The sequence below is a fragment of the Ambystoma mexicanum genome, chromosome 2q, assembly GCF_040938575.1.
Source record: "Ambystoma mexicanum isolate Mex_15411 chromosome 2q, UKY_AmexF1_1, whole genome shotgun sequence".
Classification (NCBI taxonomy): Eukaryota; Metazoa; Chordata; class Amphibia; order Caudata; family Ambystomatidae; genus Ambystoma; species Ambystoma mexicanum.
The window spans coordinates 1084593594-1084616585 of NC_090924.1; the positions used below are offsets into that span (position 1 = coordinate 1084593594).

At 48.1% G+C, this 22992-nt stretch overlaps 1 protein-coding gene across 4 annotated transcripts in view; it reads left to right on the forward strand.

Annotated features, from left to right (window-relative positions):
* The window catches only part of AKAP9 (A-kinase anchoring protein 9), a 2953299-nt gene that overhangs the window by 2724005 nt on the left and 206302 nt on the right, over positions 1 to 22992 (forward strand). For all 4 annotated transcript variants that reach the window (XM_069648423.1, XM_069648424.1, XM_069648425.1 and 1 more), the window contains one exon: positions 8202 to 8402. In XM_069648423.1, coding sequence (XP_069504524.1) covers positions 8202 to 8402 — 201 coding nt within the window. The remainder of the gene's footprint in view (positions 1 to 8201; positions 8403 to 22992) is intronic.

Genomic DNA, 22992 nt, shown 5'->3' on the forward strand with positions numbered 1-22992 from the left:
CGACAGGCTGCTTCGAGGACAGGATCACTCTCGACGAAGAGTTCCGTCAGCGATCCTATGGTGGGGCACCCGGGCTCACCTCACTATGGGCACGGACTTTCAAACCCCGGCGTTTCAGGAGATGTTGACGACGGACGCCTCTCTGGAGGGTTGGGGGGCCCACACCGGAGATCTCCACGCAAGAGACCTTTGGCTCCCGCAGGAGAGGTCTCTCCACATCAACATTCTGGAGCTCCGAGCAGTGTTCTGGGCGCCCAAGTCGTTCCTTCCGTCCCTCAAGGACAAAGTGGTGAGGATCTTCACCGACAACACCACCACGATGTTCTACATACAGAAGTAGGGGGGGCACCAGATCCCCAGCCCTATCCAAGGAGGCCCACGATCTGTGGCACTGGGCCGTCGCCCAGGGGATGTTTCTGGTTCCCTTCCACTTGGCAGGAATAAAAAACACTATCGCCGACTCGCTCAGCAGGGAGCTGTGCTCGTGCCACGAGTGGGAACTGCGACAGGATCAAGTGGATCTGCTCTTCCAATGTTGGGGCAAACCCCAGATCGACCTGTTCGCGACGGCGGCGAACTCCAAGTGCCAGAGGTTCGCCAGCAGGTTCCCATACCCGAGGAGCATGGGCGATGCTTTCTCGTTCCCCTGGGACGGCCTGTTTCTCTACGCGTTCCCTCCGTTGCCGTTGCTGCTCCGCCTCATCAACCAGCTCAAGAGGTCCAGGTGCAGGATGATCCTTGTCGCACGGGCGTGGCTGAGGCAGATCTGGTTCCCGGACCTTCTGGACTTGTCAACGTCCCCGCCAGTCAAGCTGCCGGTGGACGCGGGTCTTCTCTCCAGAGAAGGAGGCGCCATTCTCCATCACGACCCACAGTCGCTGAACTTGCAGGCCTGGCTCCTGCGGCACTAGAGTTTGGAGGGTACGATATACCGGCTGATTGCAGAGAGGTTCTTGCAAAAGCCAGGGCGTCCTCAACTCTCAAGTGTTACGGTCATAAATAGAAGAGGTTCTCTGTCTGGTGCCGTGCACAGAAGATTAACCCTCTGCGGATTATGGCCCCTCAAGTACTGCCATACCTACTGTCGCTGGCCAAAGCTGGACTGGCTCACGCCTCCATCAAAATACATCTGGCTGCTATCTCCTGATATACCAGGACTACGGGACGGGCGTCCTTGTGGTCTCATCGCCTGGTGAAGGAATTCATGAAGGGACTGTTCCGATCATTCCCCCTGGTGAAGGCTCCGGCCCCGGCGTGGGAGCTTAATGTGGTGCTGACCAGGCTCATGGGGGCCCCATTCGAGCCTATGCATTTGGTGCCTTTGAAGTTCCTGTCGTGGAAGACGACGTTCCTTGTGGCCATCACCTCCGCACGACGAGTGGGAGAGATCCAGGCCCTATCTTGCAAGCTTCCATACTTGACTTTTAATGACACGAGGGTGGTGCTGAGGACGCACCCCTCCTTCATGCCCAAGGTGCCGTCGGACTTCCACCTCAACGAGCCCTTGGTGCTACCAGTTTTCTTCCCGTCGTCTTCGACGCCGGCCGAGAGGACTTTGCACTCACTGGATGTAGCTAGAGCGCTGAAGTTCTACGTGGACCGCACGAAGAGTTTTCGGAAGACATCACAGCTGTTTGTGAACTTTGGACCTGTGAATCAAGGGAAGGCTCTCTCGAAGACTTCCATTTCCAGATGGCTCTCCGGCTGCATCATGCACTGTCACCGGTTGGCAAACCGACCGCTGCCCGGCCGTCCGAGAGCCCATTCGACCAGAGTGATCGCTGCTACCACTTTCCTGTCTGGTGTGCCCCTACTGGACATCTGCAGGGCTGCTACGTGGAGGTCGACACACACCTTCACAAGATTATACTGCATCGATCGGGACTCCAGGGAGGAGTCCAGGGTCGGCCAAGCAGTGCTGCGCAACCTGTTCGCCTAAGGTGAGCCTGGTGAGGAGGTAAGAAGTGCTTAATGTTGAGTTTTGGATGTAATGCTTAATGTTGAGCCTTTGGCACCTCCCGTGGTTGTGCATGTGTATACTGCTATGTATTCTTTATTCATGAGCATGTGAATCCATGCCAGACCCCATGCTGGAGAAGGAACAAGTTACTTACCCGTAACTTGTTCTCCAGCATGGGTCTGGCATGGATTCAAATGCGAACCCTCCCGCCTACCACTCTGTGGCTCTTCACTTGGTCATACTGCCACTTGGCGTGCTACCAAATCTGAGGATGGCTGCCAGAGGCGGGCTTAGGGAGAGGGCAGTCATTGGCTGGGGGCAGTAAGACCCAGAGATCAGTGATTGGTTACTACTAAGAAAGACAGATCAGAAACGAAACTGATACTGATTTTTTCTTTACCAAGGATTCCCAGCCTGACGACAGGGAATATTCATGAGCATGTGAATCCAAGCCAGACCCATGCTGGAGAACAACAGTTACAGGTAAGTAACTTGTTCCTTCTTTGTTGTTGTCCTCGAATAAATACACTTCTGTGGTTCTTGTGTACCAAAGGTTGGTACATTGATTTGGGGTTCCGTTCTAGTGAAGTGAAGTAGGTATCAATGCCTAATGTTCTTCTTCTGGCATGTCATTTGTTCTCTCGTAGTTTATATCATACCCTTATGGGCAGTTCCTTGCTAGTTCCCGTATTCAGATCTGCTCGATGTGCCGGTCATTATTTATTCGAGGACACACAGAACAGATTTATAAGTGCCTTGACAAAGCCCAAGGAAGGGTGAAACAATAAGCATGTGTGAAATGTTGGCACAAACGTTTTTGAAAAAATGTATACGCTGTTCATTTGCATGGATGCTTTCCCGATAGGATGAAAAACACTAAGTGAAGTAACTTGTATCTATATGATAAATGTAAAAACTAACCTAATTAAGACTAGGGGAAATAACTTATGCCTGCAAGATGAATGTGAAACAAAAGAAATAAAGTGATAACATTATATGAAAAACACCAACGAGTGTGTATCTCACAATCATTGCATAATTGGAGAAATTGTGAGTACATTTGAATTAAATGCTCAAAGGCTCGCATAGGAAACAAAATTCCAGTTGCTTTAACTACAGACCGACAGGTGAATATCGGTCTCCTATTGAGCCATGCAGTCACTGAATTCCAACTGAATTTTGATAAATCAGTTATTAAGCAAACAAAAAGGAAAATAATTCAAGCTCACCAAAACACGGGTTGAGCGCACAGGCTGATACTATTCAGCAAAAGCAGTATACTCTTTCACAATGAGGAATTAGATTAAAGGACCGCTCGCAAACTGCAAAGCCTTTATCCTAAAGAAGGCCAAGCCCAACGTGTACACCCAGTCACATCAACGCTCTGACAAAGGGCGGGCGTTCGGCGGGTTCCGCGGTTTCCAGGAATGGAGGTTGAGGCAGCCTGGCCACTCTCCGAGTCAGCACTGGCGCAAACAACAAAGGGGGATGGTGGGTTCCAGGCCCCCTCGTCCACAGCAGCCTCAGAGGGAAAGAAAGCATGACGTGTCCCTATGGGTCCATGTGTCTCCGGTGGGGGGCAGGCTTGCCTTTCACTAGCAATTTTGACTCCAAAGCATTTCGGACCCGTGGATCCTCTCTGTAGTATCCTCGCGGTACCGCCTACCGGTCCTTTCCTCTCCTCCCTCCTCCCTTCCACTCCTACAGATTGGGACGGCAAATCTGTTGGTGGAAATTCGGTCGCCCGTCGAGAGCCAGGCAGTGGAAAAACTCACAGCCTTCCAGAGAGGATTGGGCTTCTATTCCAGGTTTTTCGGCATACAAAAGAAGAACCATGCTGGCCTAAGAGTTGTGTTGGACCTATCCACCCTCAACCTCTCACTCCCTCTTCAAAAATTCAAGATGGTTACGCCAGCATGCATTGCGGAGACATTAGACAGGGGAGGCTGGATGTGCTCCCTGGATCTGAAGGACGCTTATCTACTCGTCCTGATTTGGCAACCACATCCCTCCTTCCTGCGCTTCAGGATCATGGGCTGCCATTTCCAATACAAGGTGCTACCCTTTGGCCTCAACTCAGCCCCCAGGGTATTTACCAGGCTCATTAATGCAGTGACACCCCGCCTCAAGGCATGGCCACCACTTGCACCCGTACCCGGACAACTGGCTCATCAGGGCGAGATCTCTGGAGGCGGTACACCACACTTCCTCTGCACGTATGAACACACTCCACGACCTGGGGTTTACTATCAACCTCATGAAGTCTCGGCTGCAACCTACGCAGAACCTGACCTTCCTGGGCTTCATCTGGGACACAAGCTCAATGAGAGTCCTTCCCTTGGAGAACGAGATCTGCCTTATGGCCATCCACCTCCCGGGTTAGTCCAACCTGGAGGCGGACAGGCTCAGCAGACTGGGATCAAACACTTACTAGTGGCAATTGAACGACCAGGTACTGTTCAAGATCTTCAGAAACTGGAGGTGCCAGAAGTTTGCGCCCTAGAAAGGGGAGGGACCTGGCTCCCAGGGCGACGCATTCCAATACAAGGGGACGGCTGACAGCGTATGCCTTCCCCTCCAAACCCCTGGCCTGCAGGGTGATCTGCAAGATAAATGAATCTTGTCACCTCAGCGTCATTCTAATAGCTCTATGGTGGCCAGCGAGACCGTGGTTCTCCGAAATTCTCAGCCTCACGGACAGACCACCCCTTCACCTTTCTGGGGGGGCAAGTTCCCTTTCTGACGCAGCAAGGTGGCAGGGTCTTCCACCCCGCTCCACAGAAGTTAGTCCTTGCATCATAGTTCCGGAACAGGTCAGCGCTCCGGCACCTGAGAATCTCGCAGGCTAATCTAGAGCTCATTCAGGGGGCCAGGAGCTAATCTACCAGGAGCCAGTACTAAAGTAAATGGACTAGGTTCTGTCATTGGGCAGACTCTAAATAGATCGACCTCCTCACGTGCACACTGGATGATGTGCTCCCCTTCTCTGCGCTCTTGCGCCCACGGGTGTGCAGGTGGACACATGCTGCACCTATTTGGCAGCCATAGGGGCCTGCAGAAATTCTGAGGAGTAGACCTTCTCCTCCTCCAACCCGATAGTCAGAAGACATTTGGCAGGCCTCCCTAGGCTCTGCCCGCCCATCAAGAAACCAAACCCTGTGTGGGACCTCAAGGTAGTGGTGGGCACCTTGGCGCACAAGCCCTTCGAGCCAATGGTGTCCGCGAACATCAGCCTGGTCATCATTAAGACAGCTTTATGAGTGGTCATCACCTCTGCTCGTAGAACCAGCGAGATCCAGACTCTGGTGGCCTGAGAACCCCTCACCTCTTTTCATAGAGATAAGGTGGTCCTGCGGACTCATCCCGCGTTCCTACCTAAGGTACCCTCTGCTTTCCATTTAAAAGAGGAAACAGTCTTACCTATGTTTTTTGCTGACCCTAAGAGGAGTGTCAGAGGGTCTTGCACTGTCTGGATGTCAGATGCGCTCTGAAATGCTATCTGGACAGGACCAAGGGCTTCCGCAAGTCGGACGCTCTGTTGTATACCTTTGGGGGGGGGGGGTCAAGGCCCGGGTATCGGGCATCCAAGGCCTCTATTGCACGGTGGCAGGTCATTAGCAGGCGGCCACCTGGGCCTCCCCTGCAGCTTTCAGTAAGCATTAATGTTTGGAAGCCGATGCTAAGTCATACCCGGACTTCGGACAGACGGTTTAAGGAACCTATTTACTTAGGGAGGGTCTCATCTCCACCCTGGGGCTACATTCAGTTGTAATAGCCCATGCAGTATGGAGGAATGGGGACGGGACGTAAGAGTAATAATAAGTTACTCACCGTAGTGACTAACGTACTCTAATCCTTAGCCCCCTTTCCTCCATACGTCCCACCATCCTCCCCCCTAATAATACTGGTGTCATTAGGCAATGTTAACTATTGTCGACACATCAATGGGGACTGCGGTGTGGCGCTGGTAGGCGTAGTTAGGGTAGCGCATGCTCACAGGGCCGCGTCTCTGCCTGCCTCTAAACTTAAAGGGGAAGAAGGTTTTTTCTGGTGAAAAGGATTCCGTCTCCCGTCCCTAGGAAGGGATGCCCATGCAGTATGGAGAAATGGTACTGCATTATGTGTGGCAGTATTACCGCTGCCGGCATTCCCTTTTGCAGTAAATCTGCCAAATTACATTGGATGGATGGCAGAGTTAGTCCCCATACTGATGCCCTTTAGGCCTCTGCTGGAGTTCTGGAAGAACTATAACTGGCAGCTATTCTGCCTGTAGTAATTCCTTCATTTATTGGATGAAAAGTGGTGGAAAAACCTTGATAGAATTCTGGAAGTTTTTCCATCACATCCAATCTAGTAAAATAGTGGTGCGAGGAAAAAAGTAGCAGCAAAACAAAAAAGTGATGGGTGGAAGGTTTTGAATAAATCATAACCACGGGCAAAGCTCTGGGCAATCCTCCAGACCATCGTTTTTCAGTCTGCCAAGCCATTACAGAAGGGGAAAAAACCATATGCAAATCAGGCTTGGTCCTACCCCAAAAGGGGCAGTCCAGCCCGAACTGCTAGGTCACATCCCTTCTGCAGTGGGACCCGAGTGGGACAGGTATGCCCAGACGTGGGTCCTGAGTCTGCCTGGCCTAGAGACCCAAGCTACTCCTCACTGATGACGCCAAACAAGTCTGAAACATGTCTGGGGATGGTTGAGGTCTCGTGCAGAAGGGATGTGGCCTAGCAGTTCGGGCTGGTCTGCCCCTTTTGGGGTAGGACCAAGCCTGATTTGCATATGGTTTTTCCCCTTCTGTAATGGCTTGGCAGGCTGAGGAATGATGGTCTGGAGGGTTGCCAGAGCTTTGCCCGTGGTTATGATTCATTCAAAACCTTCCAGCCATCACCTTTCTGTTTTGCAAAAGTCACCCCGAGTGGGACGGGTATGCCCAGACGTGTGTCCCGAGTCTGCCGGGCCTAGTGACCCAATCTACTCCTTACTGATGACGCCCAACAAGGCTGAAACATGTCTGGGGATGCTTGAAGTCTCGTGCAAAAGGGATGTGGCCTAGCAGTTCGGGCTGGACTGCCCCTTTTGGGGTAGTACCAAGCCTGATTTGCATATGGTTTTTCCCCTTCTGCAATGGCTTGGCAGGCTGAGGAATGATGGTCTGGAGGGTTACCCAGAGCTTTGCCCGTGGTTATGATTAATTCAAAACCTTCCAGCCATCACCTTTCTGTTTTGCAGAAAAAAGTAGCAGGTCATTGTCTTTTTCATCTTAAATTGCTGAAAATAATGGAACTCTTCCTTTCCAGAGGCCTCAAAATAAATACAGAATCAACACAAGCTGTGTTTACTCTGCCGTCTCAAGTAAGAAATTGGTCAGTAACCTTCTGAAAGTACAAGGCTGACGTTGCACTAAAAGCATAGGAAAACCAAATCAAAATGTATTGAGTGGCTCACGTTTGCTGCACAATTAACGTTTACACAGGAGGCCCATTAGGTTGTATATTGTTATGCACCCAAATAGGTGGTTGTCTTGGACCATGAGGAAACAATCCTCTGCCTCCTCTCCAATTCAAAACAACCACTACAGGACGACAAATATCTCCTAAGAAAGAGCTCGAAAACAGACTGCTACTTACCCCGACCAGAATAGCATACTGAAGCACATGAATGATATTGGCTCCATCTCTCCATCACGCCAGGAAGGAACGGAAGACCCGGCTGTTCACACATTGACTCCCGACACCACTCTTCTCTACCTCTGCTCTCCCTCTCCTCCTCTCGCTCTGTGCTCGCTTACTTTTTTACACAGCCCTTTGTTGCTTGCGAGCTAGGTTTGCCCATATAAATCACATTCATAAAAGCATACATTCACACACAGCTCCAGCAGATAAACCAAATTGATATCAAGGAACACACAATCTATAATTACTGTTAACGTTGAGAAATCGTAAATGCAGTTATAACTTTGCGGTTGTGTGATCTTAAAATGCACAGCAGAGTTGTTAGGTTTCTAGAAATCTGTACAAGACCAACAGAAAATGGACACGTCACTGTTCATTACTGCGCCGATCATCAATGTTATTAGAGGCATTATTTTGTATCTAGACATCCAGGTGGAAATGACTGTGCTTTCCCTGCACCTGGTACCAAGGAAGTGTTCATTTATGTCCAAACAGTAAAGGACAAGTATACCTATACCTATGCATTTGGAATTGAAACATTTATCATGAATGTGTTTTTTTCCCTTAGACTTCGCGACATTTGCTTGACAATGAAGTTAACATCGATTCACTTATTGGCTCTGAAAGAGAGATGTGGAAACGAGAGAAGCGGACGCTTCAGAAATCCCTAACACAGGCAGAAGCCGAACTGTCCAAATTGAGAGCTGAACTGAGAAATGACACATTGCAGAGAGACCTAGGAGGTGACTCGGAGAACATGGCACTAAAGGTGAGACCATTACAAATAATTAAACATTGGAATGTTGGGCACTCCATTAAAAAAGCAGGTGGCAATGGCTGATGTAATCCTGTTACCACAGCAATCCCACCCCTTTTTTCCGTAACTCATGGCGCTGGCTATAACTGGTATAGCCTTTAGCAGTATTACTTTCTGGTAATCTTCATTACTCAGTGTCTTAGTCGTCCTCGTCACAGTCCTTACATACTTGAGGCTCAGTCTCCCGAGACAAACTCTAATATCTTACCCAACTTTAACATAGGAGAAACAATTCTATTATGTTTAGCATATCTAAAACTTGTTTTTATCATGTGACCATAAAATGACTTGAATGCGTGTTAAACACATGGCCTCTTTGTGTTGTATGTTGCTATTTAATTCTGCATCTGCCAATATGGCCATTGTTTCCTTATTGTACATATTTATATTATAAAGCTTCTATAGTGCACAATCACAAACGTAGTGGTCATGCAGTGCCAGTATCCTGTCTGAGAAATTGGCCTATAGCGCCCTTGTCTGGGTTAACCCGACCATATTCTTTTGGGTAAGAAGAAAGGAAAAAGGACAACAGTGAGGGGGTAGGAGAAACATGGATATGAAAAGGATGTACACATCTAACAAACTGGAAAGATAAAATGAGGTTAATGCGAAGGGAAAGTGGTTGAATATGTTGTGTGGGGTGTATTGGTAGAGACAGTGCATCAAACAGAAAGCTGATCATGAAAGAGGGATGATCAGAAGTCTTGTAGTAATGAGCAGTTTTCCACTGCTGGCAGTTTATAGTACCTTAGAAAGAAGTTCTAAAATGTGTGGCAGCATGGTTGAGTGATGGCTTTGAAAAGTGCTCTGTATGCCATTGAAGACTGGAGGTCAGAATTGTCAGGTAGTGTTTTTGTAGGCACCACCTGCAAAACCCATGGATTTAATCTGGGACTGCTAAGCCAAGTGTGCGAGTGAACTAAGGATTGGCTGTGTAAAGAACGTAAATGTGTTGGCTCGGGAGGATAGCAGCATTCAAATGGCCATGTTACCGAAGCGATTATATATCTTTATGGAACTCCCTCTTTTAATCCCCAAGTCAGTGATTCAGGACTTCCAATCCTGGGTTTTCCATTTAATTTGGGACAAGCGTCACCCTGGGGTTCCCAGGCACACTCCGATGGCGGCTATGGAAAGGGGAGTCTGGGGGGTACCTGATGTGAAGAGTTATTTATGTGTTGCGCAAATTGCCCCTCTTCCGGATAGTCCGAATACAGTACTCGCCCCGAAACACTGGGTAGATATTGAGCAATCTATGTTTGGAATCACACTGCATGACTGGTGTTGGCACTCCCCTACCGCATAGAAGGGAAGCTGCTGCCTTCTATCACTCATCAAAATGACACCAAAATATTGGGATAGAGCAGTGCGTAAATATGCAATCACCACTTTCACTTTCCCACTAACACACATTTGGCATGCCCTAGACTTTCTCTTAGGTCAGCAGGTGAGGTTATTCACTCATTGGAAAGAGGGTGGACTTCTGAGAGTGGGCCAACTATTCGAAAATGAGCAGCCAGTAACTTTTGTCCAATGTGCACAAATGTTTATGGTTGGCGAAGCGGACAAGTATGGCTTCATTCAGCTGCGGCACTGGGCCGCAAATTTCAAAGTGGCAAAACAAGCTAAGAGGACATGTTCCTAAGGGATCCCCAGGCTTCGAAAGTTTCCTCACTATATAACATTGTAAATGCGAACTGCTTTAAGCCTCAAAATCCTTATATTGCCCAGTGGGAATCTAATTTGGGTTCTTCAATAGATGAACTGGCATGGTACAACATGTGATCTAGAGCTGCAAAATCCTCTGGGTGTGTTCAATTAAAGGAGAGTAGTTACAAATTACTGAATAGGTGGTATTTTAACCCTGAACTACTCCAAAGGATGAACCCTGATTTATCGCTCCTCTGCTGGAGCTGTTTCCAGGCCCCCGGCACACTTTACCACATATGGTAAACTTGTGGTCTTATTCAGATTTATTGGTAGGAGGTACCTGGTCAAATTAAAGTGATGACCGGAGTGGAGTTGCCTGCTGACCCAAGAGGTAGTGTTAGGGAATCAGGATCCGTGAGGACTATACAAGATGGGGGTTGGGGGAGCATCCTCTGAATTGATCACTCACCATCTGGTCTCAGCTAAGGTGGTGTTAGCCCGTAACTGGAAAGTCTCATGTAGCCCTGATACAAGAGAATGGTGGGCTAAAATATGGTTTGTGGCGGCCATGATCAAAATTGAGACTATTAAGGGCGAGGTGTCCACATTTCTGGTTGAGTGGACTCCCTTCATCTATTTTGTTAGCCTGAATGACTTCCCAGCTGTGCATTATAAGCCCCAGGATATGTCATTCTTTACACTGTTGTGAAAGTTAGTGTGTCCACTGTTGTAACGAACTACATTAGTTCTTATCTGCCCTTGTTTTTGGTCAATTACATTCTCACTGCATTATAAAACCAAGACTTATTTGGCTGATGTTACGCAAACTTTCACTAACCACTGTTCTTTGTATATATGAGATGGTCAGTTGTTATGCGTCTTTTTTTCTTTCTGGATTCAATATTGTTAATTGTGCCTGAATTGACCTGTATATGTTCTTTTGCTTTGATCCTTAATAAAAAGTCAATGACAAAAAAGGTGAATGTGGTGAAAACGGTGTGGAAGAGGGAATAGGGATGAGGAAGTGAAAACCACCCTGCAAGAGCCATGTCGAAATCACTAACGTATGACGAATTCACTAATGCGAGATGTGGAATCGGTATGCTGTCAGTTGGCTGTTCTTCTGCTGACCACCTCTATCTTCGGGGATGGTGTAGTAATGCATGGCCAATTTAATTGTTCTCCCCAAAGGATGCAGAGAAATGTACTGTAAGAGCAAGGAATTGATAGGTAAGGTTGTAAAATAATGCAGGGCAGTCTAGCTAAGTCACAATATTCAAGTAAGTCAAAGCTCTAGAAGGGCAGCTGACTATTAGAAGGCCTGCATGCAGTTACAATCTGGAACTCTTATGTGGGAAATGTCTCTTTGATGCCAGTATCCCATTGGCTTATGAGTGGTCAGGTTTTTGGCACCTTCATGTACTGTCTAAATGTGACCAACTAGTGCACATGGGAACGGGAGAGTGGCTGCCCTGTTTGTTCCCTCAACTCTAAATAGAAAGGAAAGTTGAGAAAAATTCTGGTCACTTGTAAATGAGCATGGGTTATGAACTGGGATTCCACTCGGAATAACAATGCTCTGGACTGAGCTACCTGAAAGTTCTAGAGACTTTCTAGGCACTTTATAGGGATGGCAATATTGGCGTGGAAGGCTTTATTTCTCTTGGGCTGAGTCTAGGCTCCCTGGGTAGTCGTCTGCATAATCCAGCCATAACTATGTTTCTCTGGGCATGGCTAAGCAGCCGATGTAGTGAGACGTGCCGCTGAGGAGCTCCGGAGCGATCCTGACAAAATCCGATAAAACTAGCATAAATTGGTTCCAGAAGACCGCCAAAGTCTCTCCACCCGCCCACCCGGCGAAGCCCCCGGAGAAAACCGGGCGGTGGAAAAGAAGATAGACCGCCCGAGAGGAATCATCCCGCAAAATCAAAATGGCGGACGCGCGAGATGTGGGAGGACCCCGGCCACGTAATACAGAATGAGCCGGAGAATCTACACGATGGGCAAGAGGGACACATCCTGCTCATAACGCAGAAACCAGTGCAAGGAAGACCGAAGCCTTAGTCAACACCACGTCGTGGCGATCAGCGCGACCGGTGGAAGTGGGACGCAGAAGCGGGAGAGGCCCGGAGTCGTAGACGGGACGGCAGTACACAACCTACAGAGACCGGCGCTGCCGGAGGAGAAGGACGGTAAGACAAAGGAGACCCGAGGACGCAGACGGGGATCAAAGCGTACACTCTCCGAACGGCCAACCCCGCCCGCAAAACCCAGTGAGGGGGTCAGAGGCACACAAAGCCGCACCACAGAGAAGGCGGTGAGGGTGAAGGAAAGCGAACCCCTGTATCAATACTGAAGTCGAACCCCAGTGCTGGCGAACACCGACATAGGGGTGAACCTACCCCCTGATATGGTGAGGTGACTCCCGGAGCGCTCATACGCAACGCAGGCAACACGGGGACACACGCAGCAGGCACGGGAAAGGCCTGAGCCCGAGGCGACATCCGACAGGCGACATCCGACAGCAAAAAGCGCCGGGAGCAACGAGGGCCCAACGCATATACCTGCCGGAAGAGTGTAATAACCCTATTACAAGGTGGAAGGTGCCCGAGAAACATACGCCGGAGAAACCCGCAAACACTGAGGAGCAGGAAGAGCAGGGCATTTGAAGAAACAGGTGCTACGGCACGTGGGGCACAGCCAAGACTGGTACTGGCAACACAAGCAGAGGAAGGTACCCCCTGCGATGCCAAACAAGAAAACAGAAGGGAAAACCAAGCAAGTAAGCATGGAAACCTTTACGAAGGCATCCGTACACAAACTGTCACCGTCAGCGGACAAGGCAGCAGCCGCGGATGACACCTCACACCCAGCGGAAGCCACTAACGAAGGCACGATACTGGAGGCAATCGCCTCCATGAAATCATCCCTCGAAAACAAAATGGACACAGCAATAGGGGCTCTGAAAGCATCTCTAGAAAATAAACTGGATACAGTAATGGTAGATGTGGGCATCCTCCGCCAGGACGCAAGGAATTTAACAGAGAGAGTGATGGCGACGGAACAGCAGGTGCAGCAAAATACGGCAGGGGTTGCTGTAACGCAGACACAGATGTCGGAGGTATTCTAGAGAATCAAGGTTCTGGAAAGGAGAGCGGAAGATGCAGAGGGGAGAGCGCGGAGGAACAACATCCGCATAATTGGAATTCCGGAAGGTGAGGAAGGCAAAGACCCCACCGAGTACGTGGAAAACATGCTCCTCCAGGAGGTCGGAGCAGGTGTACTATCCCAGGGCTTTGTGGTAGAAAGGGCACATAGAGCCCTGACCGGAAGACCCCCGCCGAGGTGCCTCCCCCCACCCGCGAGCGATGATTGCTAGGATCATGAACTACAAAGACGGGGAGAAAATACTAGCGTTCTCAAGGGGGGGGGGAATCATCAGAAACTCTTCCAAGATCACAATGTATCCGGACTATACGTCCATGGTTCAGAGGCAACGGGCACAGTTCGGCCCAACAAAAGAACGCCTCAGGATCGCGGGGGTGAGATACATGCTCCTGTTCCCCGCTAAACTGAAGGTGATACACCAAAGCAAAACATGTTTTTTCGACTCCACCGAAGAGGCCCACAGTTGGATGGACTCACAAGGCATCCCTCAGCTGAGGCAGAGAAACGCTAGCAATCCCGGAAATAGACCCCGATGAGGAGTAACAAAGGCAACCTGGAACAAAGAAAATAAGCATTACATAAGTTAAAAGAAACTAGAAGAAGGCATAGAGGAGCAATCAGCCCCACTTTAGGTGTGTTGGCTGAGAGAAGCGGCGCCCCCGGGAAGAATGGACTACTAGTTTGGATGTCAGTTTTAAGGCATCACGCTGCGGCGAGTCTGCCCCTCTCACAGGAGCATGACGAGAGAAGCGGCAGAGCCCGAGCAGGGGGAGGGTAGCTGGGCGTTAGTTTTCCAGTTTCTGTTGAAGTTAAGGACGTTGAATGGAGTGAATGGGCATCACACGGCACAAATTACGGAAGAACTATTGCAAAGGACATTAAAATAATACAGACAATAAGCGACCAGAGTAACATGGGGCAGGAACCCTGTGACATCAGAAGTGCGTGCATCAAGAGGCAAGGATCCAGGACCAGGACACCGAGGGAGATAGGTACATGGAGACCAAAGGGCAGGGTGCAAGGACACGGCAGTGGGATAATGAAGCCAGGCAAACAGAGAAGATCATGGGACAAGACAAATTGACAATAGCTACCTGGAATGTGAGAGGACTCAATGCGTATGTCAGGAGACTTAGGGTTTATGCCTGGCTAAACCGGATGAAAATTAAGATAGCGATGTTGCAGGAGACACACCTCACAAGAGACAGACAGGCCAAGGTGGATAAGAAATGGGGAGGACAGATATACAGCACCACATATTCAAATTACGCACAAGGAGTACTAATATGGATTGCCCCGGGTGTCCCCTTCCAGCTACTCAAGCAGGAGATCGACACAGAGGGACGGCTGGTATTAGTGCATGGCATGCTAAAAAGCAAAGAGGTGTGCCTGGTCAACACCTACGCACCGAATAATGATGCAAAGGACTTCTTCAAAAAGCTAGCGCCCAAGTTAGCGCAATATAGGGAGGCTACGTTCATCTGGGCCGGCGACTTCAACTGCACCTTGAATCCCCTCCTCGACAGGTCTGATAATAAACACAAGAAGCCGGCACCCCCAGCCAAAGAACTGCATAGGCTCCTGGAGCAGCTACAGCTAGCGGACGTATGGAGGCAGGTACATGGAGAGGGGAGGGGTTATACACCCTATAGCGCACCACACGGAACATTCACACGTATAGACTATATATTCACGGGCAGGGAATCACTACAAGATATCACGGGAATCACCATTAAAGCACGCACACTTTCTGATCATGCCCCAATAGTGGCGACATGGGCACACACCAATAGGAAAGCCCCTATCCCAACATGGCGACTTCGAGCAGAGGCCCTGAGAGAGGGTGAGTTTGAGGAACACCTCCAGGAGGCGATCGATGATTATTTCGAGCAGAACGAGGGCAGTGTTGAGAGTGGCGCCGTATTATGGGACGCATTTAAGGTGGTAATAAGGAGAGCGGCAATAGGCAAAACAGGAGGATTGACGGGAGCGGCCATGAGGGAGTTGAATGAACTCGAGAGGGTGATCGAATTGAGAGAACAACGAGCGGGGCTAGAGGGGGAGGAACCAGGAGAGCTGATAGAGCTGCGGACTAAATGTATGTTGCTCTGGGAAAAACTAGGGAGGCTAACCTATGGGAGGTACCTACAGCGGTTACACGCAGAAGCGGATAAACCTAGTAGGCTCCTGGCCTGGCTCACCAGACAGGAGAGTAAAAAAGATCCCATAACGGGGCTAGAACACCACACTGGGACAGAGATCAGGGACCAACAGCATGTTAACGCTATGTTTGCGCGTCTCTATGAGCAACTATACGCCCCGAATCCGGAAATAGACCCGGAGGACATAGCAGATGCACTGGTAGAAATAGGGTTGCCGAGGCTGGAGGAAGAACAGGTCCAGCTATTGGACGCACCCCTCACGGTGGAAGAAATGGAGACTGTGATCACAGAACGTCCCACCGGCAAAACCCCGGGCCCGGATGGGCTTCCGGGAGAGTTCTACAAGACGTACAAGAGCGCCATTGCCCCGAAACTACTAGAGACATTCCAAGACGCATATGAGACCATGCCTCTCCCGACAAGCCTGTCGGAATCAATAATTGTCCCGATCCTCAAACCAGGGAAGCCCCCCAGGAAATGCGCCTCCTATAGGCCGATATCCCTTATTAATCAGGACGCTAAAATACTAACGGCAGTCCTAGCCAACCGCTTAAAACAGGTAATACCCACGCTGATTCATCCGGACCAAACTGGCTACGTTCCGGGAAGGAACACGCCCTGGAACCTCCGCAGACTTCACCACGTGATAGATGAGACAAATCGACTACAAGACGAGAGCGTAATAGTGTCTTTGGACGCTGTCAAAGCTTTCGACTCTGTGCGTTGGGAATGGCTGGTGGGTGTACTCGCCCATTTTGGTATCGGGGGGGTACCTCCGATGGATCAGGTTATTATATAAGGAACCCAGAGCAAGGGCGAAAACTGGGCGATTCATTTCCAAGGAGTGGAGGATACATAGGGGAACCAAGCAGGGGTGCCCGCTATCGCCAATGTTATATATCCTGGCCCTAGAGCCATTTGCAGAATTCCTTAGAGCAGAATATAGAGACACCGGACTGGACATAGATGGGGTACTCCACCTATTCGTATGCAAGCAAACCACAAACCTACCCTGCCTCCTAGAAGCGATCGGGGCGTGCACCAGGCTTTCAGGCATAGCGATTAATAAAGAGAAGTCCCTCCTCTTCCCCTTGGCAGGTCTAAAACACGTCCCCCCACATTGTCTGCCGGACCTGGGTCTGACATGGGCACCCCGCACCTTCAAATATTTGGGTATAGGGATACATCATGACACCGCTGATACCCATACATCCAACACGCTCGTTGCTCTAGAAAGAACACGGCAGTCAATGACCTTCTGGGGGACCCTCCCACTGGGAATGATGGGAAGAGCAGCCCTCCCGAAAATGGTGGTGCTGCCCCACCTATTATACTTTCTCACGAACATCCCATACAGCATACCCAGGGCCTTTTTCACTAAACTAAACACGATAACGCGTTCATTCCTATGGGGGGGAGGGTGAAATAGGATCGCAATAAGGACCCTGCAGAAGGACCACGAAGAGGGGGGTATCAGACTACCGGACTTCCAGAGGTACTACTTAGCAGGGTAGCTGCAATTTGCAGTAAAATGGCTGGGGGAAGACGAAACAATAGACACACGCATTTTCCAGCCAGCACTGAAACCATATTATCTAAGGGAAATACTATGGCTCGACAGACCCCGGCTCAGAACCCTGCCGAACATGCCCAACAATGCAGTAGACTTATGGAAAAGAGTGTGGAAACTCCAAGGGGTAAAAGATCTGCAGTCGACGAAAATCCCTCTAGCGGGCCTCCTGAGAGGGAACACAAATACATTAGCAACATATCGAGCACATTGGGAGGCTAAAGGTGTAGCACAAATCGGAGACCTGAGGAGGGAGGGAAGGTGGGCGGACTTCCACGAAATGGTAGACGAATATGAAATACATGTGGGTCAATTCATCCTATATACCGGCATGCTGAGAAACATTACGAGAAGATGGCCAGATTGGGAAGACCAGGATGAGGAAACAGCATTAGACGTATGGTATGGTATGACATTGCAGAGGGAACGCAGACAACCTCCAGGTTATATGAACAGCTATTGAAAGTTAGAAACCCACAGGAACAACACACGAGGCAGCGTTGGGAGGAGGAGTTGGGGAGACCCCTCAGCGATCAAGAATGGACCAGGGCCCTATGATACCCAAAAAAGGTATCCAGAAATGCAAAATTTAGGCAGGCGCAGCTATATGTAACGCACAGAGCGTATCTCACACCCAAAAACATTAATAAAGTCCAGATGGGAGGCCAGAGCGGGTGCCCCCGCTGCTCGTCGGAAGAAGCGGACATGGTACACATGTTCTGGTCCTGCCCTGTTATACAAGGGTTCTGGGACGGGATCAGATTTAAGATAGCAGGAAGCGGACTTCAAATCCAGGCGGAATACCCCGAAAAGTACCTATTGGGCCTCTTCTCGAGAGGGGGTAAACACGAATCGCATCTGGCAAAGATGAAAGATTTAATAAGTATACTGGCCAAGAGAAGGATAGCAATGACATGCAAGTCAAGGGATGGCCCGCGCGTAGAAGCATGGTGGTCAGACCTTCAGAAGTGGACGCAGGTAGAGACAGTGGTGTGGACAAGAGCAGTGATAAGAGGGGAAGGTGAAACTGCGCAGAAGTTGACTGCATGGAACACACTAATACAAGACCTCTTTGGCCACCCGGAGGAGGGAAACTCCGAAGATCCCTCGGAAAAAGACGGTCCATAGACGAAATAGGAAGGCCAAGCACGAAGCCCAAGAATAGAACATTATGCGTACCAGACCTGGTGTTCGACCCAACGGGAGGTCCGGACTGAACTAACAAGGTCGTTGGGGAAACTATGAAACTACAACAGAAGGGCAAGATCCGTACAAAGTGCCAATAAGCCATTTATGTTAAGGTTGTTTTTATGTTAGGTGTTTTGTTGTTGTTAAAAGAAAACAATAAAGACATTTTTGAAGAACTATGTTTTTCAACCAGGGCTGCAGTTACCTTGTTCTGTGAAATGAGGGTAGCACCTGAATCTTTTGTTCAGCACGGATCTGCACCATTTTGTTTTCCAGATGTTTTGGCTACAAATCCCACCTGTCCTAGCCAGAATAGTCAATGCTGTGGGATCTTAGGAGGTTATAGTATAAAACATCTGGAGAGCTGCAAGTTGCAGCCCCCCTGGTCTATAGTCTGCTTGCCAGCCTCCTTTTGTAGGTTTACTTTAAGTGCTGTGGCCCTTTAATGAACGGAATGTGTAGGGTATTTTGTGTAGATTTGGGGCCTGGCGGTATTTTCTTACCGCCAGAAATAATGGTAATTTGGCAACGACTACTCCTTGCATTTAGATTGGGTTTGGCCTTATTTCCTTTCAGGGGCCATTCCTTATTTCAGTATACAGAATGAATTAATAGTATACATTTTGTTGGTGGTATTTTGATGAGCATAATTTTCTGTTTTATTTGTAGCCCCAATATACAAAACCCCTTCTTTTTGCTTAGACTGTTCGTGTGATCACTAGAGGCCTCGGATCTGCATTCATAGATACCACAATTTTCACATATAGCATTCTCAATCCCCTGTGGTATTATCACTGATTTATTTACATTAGTGAGATTATGTTTCCATAGGCCTCTTTTTGCTGATTCATGTACGCTCAGCAAGAACTATTGTATTATATTCCACTCAGAAAACACACACACACATACACTGAGTGGAATCACGCACACAGCTATTTATAATTGCTAATGACATTGCTTCATCTCTATAGGAAACTTGGCACGTGTATTATTTGAACATCTTTCCCTTTCTTGCAGGATATTATTTTAGGTGCACCAAAGAAAAACAGAAGCAAAAACACCCTTACACAGACTGAGTGTTATAACAATTTCATTTCAAAATAATACATTACCATTCTGGTGAAACAGTCCTTTCTGAAATAAACAGAAGAGAAACAAATGCAATAATACAACGAATTTCACTTTACATTTGCAACAAGAAAAAGAAAAGTTATATCAATAAGACAGCATTTGCATTACAACATTATAACGTGGCAGTTAAACACAGGAATTCCCTATCGCTATCTTTCCTGCCTGAGAAACACTTCATCCACGGGGCACACCCTCAATTTACTTTTGATAATTACCAGCTATTTGTAGCTCTCCCACACGCGAACTCCCTTGGCTGGTTGCCTCCGAGGAATGACCCATGGTTGCCCTCGTAAGCTTGCAATTTGAAGGGCACAGCGAAAACACAGTTTTCAAGCCTGCGCCAAGTGAGACCAGAAATACCCAGTCTCTGAAGGTCAGCAGCCCGATTCCTCTCAGCATTTGTAAAGGCGATCTCTTCACCGCAGCTCAGCAAATGTCATCTCTTCACACCAGCTCAGCCAAAGTGATCTCCTCTCAATTTTGTCAGAGCACGTCCAGCAAACCTCTGTTAGATCTCCCAGGCTTACGTAGCCTGTCTTCAGATATACTTCCCTCCAATCATATTAACAGAAAGTGTATTAGGTTGCCACCCCTGTTTCACAAACAATGGGATCGTCATACTGTAATAACTGTTTCTGTTTGATTTCCTGTTGCCTTTCCGTCCTTCACATTTGAGCGCAGCCAGAGAAAGTCAGAGAAAAATGCATGTTTAAATTGAATCTCAGAACATGTCTTTCCTGCCTCCTTTTTCTACATGGAGAGCACATTATAATGTTATTTAGTTAGCATTGGTGTTAGTATTTGTTAATTAAGTTATTCAATGAGATAGCTAATATAGTCTCCTGTGAATGAGGCATTTCAAATAAAAAAGAAAAAGAAAATTCTATTATGCTTTTAAATCAGTAACCTGTCTCCATTTGCATACCCGTATGTTACACTGGCGACATATGGCTGGCTATATGTGTGCCACATTATAGCAGTAATGTGATCATATGCAGTGGCGCTATACTCCAAAACACAATAAATTATACTACAAATGCCAGTAGCATGTATCATTTATTTAATTGGAAGTTTGTGAAGTGCCATTTGTCAATTCTGTCTTCTTCACCATGCTTATCGGCCTTGTAAAAGCGATGTGACATTAAAATGAAACAAAATAACAGGACATGACAGAAAATCCCATGACATACCATGGCATATCCTAACATGGTAGTTAAACAAATCCGGCATAATGTCTCAAAATAAGTGAGTGTGTGGTGAATAAATTAACACATAATTGAAAATGAGCAAAACTCCTTTAAATCTTCAAGTTATAGTGAACGTTTTCCAGACGTGTGTGTGTGATGGAGAAGTTAGAAACACCCCTCATAAAAGGAAAAAGGAAGCTGTACATTCAAACAGTACAATTCCATGCTAAAATGCCTTGATCTTAACAATTGCAAATCATGCACACACACGCCACAACCAAGAGTTGAGCAGTGTTCCTGTGAGGATTTTATTATAACAACTTTGTATTAGCAGTTTTCGATGAGAATATTTACCCTACCCTATCAATTAACAGTATTTCCATTGCAAATTTGACCATATGCTCTTAATGAACATTTCCAAAACTCTTAAATTTGCAGCAATATTCCAAAATCTTCCCCTCTTCCCTTCCCCTGTCTCTCCCTTTCCCCCCTAAGGTGGCCACTAGGAGAAGGAGGCCATAGGAATATTTTCAACAGAGCGAGAGAAGTCACTTGGTCTTAGTTAATTCATTGTTGTTGTCAAAACGAGTGACTCTCCCCATTACAATGTTTCTCTTTCGACCAGATCATTGGCTTTCTTACGTTGTCTGACATGTGAAGAAGGCATAGTCTTGTAGGGCATGTGGAGCTCCATTGCATTTTCTGATGTGCTCTAAAATCGTTGCATATGACCTTAGTTCTCCTTCCAATGAATGTGAGAATTATTTATTTAATATAATTCCCATAATTTGGTGTACCGATCTAATAAGTCTGGACATTTTGGGGATTTCTATACCTGGGCAGTAGCCTTCCCCTCTAGTCCCGTTTACCTCCAGGGAGAGGTTTTGGGTCCTCCAGTTGCATCCCCATCAGGCACAACACTGGGTTTGGGGGTATCATTGTCTGTAGGTTATTTCCTTTTTCATTAAACACAGACTCCACCAAATGTGCACAATTCTGTCAGCTCCCCCGCATCCTCTCCATCATAGGCCCGTCTCCCCTTTGTCATGTCAAGTTAGTTTAGGTGGGGATTGATACCATCTGTATAGCATTTTATAAGGTTGCTCTTTATGTTTGCTAGAGGTTGAGGTCTTATGAAGGAATTTCCATATCTGTCCCCATTCTTTCAAGGATAAGTCTCATCCTAAATCCCTATGCCAAGCCTTAATGTGAAAACACCCTAGAGTCGAGTTATGGGAGAGTAGCAAGTTATACATTCTAGATACGAGGCCTTTGGATGATGTGGCAGAGAACATTAGGGATGCAAATGCCATGAATGGGCGTGTTACACCTGCATGTATGTGTTGGTGCTGTAGCCAATGTCTCATCTGACAGAATGTAAATCGTTCCGACTAAACCGTTGTTAAACATATCTATGCACTCTTGACATGATCTAATTTTATTGCCCACAAACATTTGTCCTATAAATACACATCCCCCATTTTTAGAAGCTAGTGTCACCACCCGAGCCCCGTGGCGGTTGTGGAACCGCTGGTCTTGGCGCCATTAACGGGCCATCACGCCTTCACGTCGGCTCAGGATGCGGTCTCGTCTTTTTCCAAGATGGCGCAGATGTGCCTTCTTATGCACATTCTCCAGTAAACACCCTGCGTTGCAACCCCGCTCTGTTCCAGGGTAAGACGCTGTTTTCCTTCACATTTCTTCACTCTTGTGCTCCGCTTTTGCTCTTGCTGCCTTCTCTCCTCCTCCAGTCTTTTCTGCCTCAGCTACGGCTTGCTTTCCTCCTCGCTAGTGCTATACTCTACGCCCTTGCGCAACTGCTATGCTGACCCTTCTACGAGCTACTACTGTGCTGTTTTCACTGCCACCTGTTCCTCTCTGGACCTCAGAGCTTATTTTTGGAACTTTCCCTTTCTGCTTGACAGCTGTTTCGGTACACACCATATTTCAACTTGAATTACCGGAATCTCTGAATACAACCACAGCTGCAGAAGACACGCTTAAGAGGGTTTTTCCAGCCTGCCAGCCTTTTCCCTCTCCTCGGCAGTTCCTGGTGGCGGGGGGGTATACCAGCTACAAGCAGGCATAGTGGCTTCTCCTGGAGGTCAGCCCTATCTGTACAAGGACCGCCGGTCTACAGGAAAGAAAAACAAGAATCCTCTTCCCATTGAAGATTCGTCCTCCTTCAACACTGAAGAGGAATCAGGTGAGGAAGACACTATTGCCGAGAATAGTGACAGTTTGCAACGCCAAGAGAGACAGTCCAGGATGGCATCGGCTGAACAAGTACAGGAACATATTAATGCAGTTCAGGGGCTTTCATTGGAGGTTCAGAACCTTAAGGCAGAGAACACAGTCCTGAGGCAGCTAGCCACTGCCAAAGAAGACTGATCTTCGGATTTCGCTGTCATGATCCCAGTAAATGAGCACAATTCCCATTCAGGCTTACAGGAGAGGCAAAGAGACATCACATCAGTCAGCAGGTC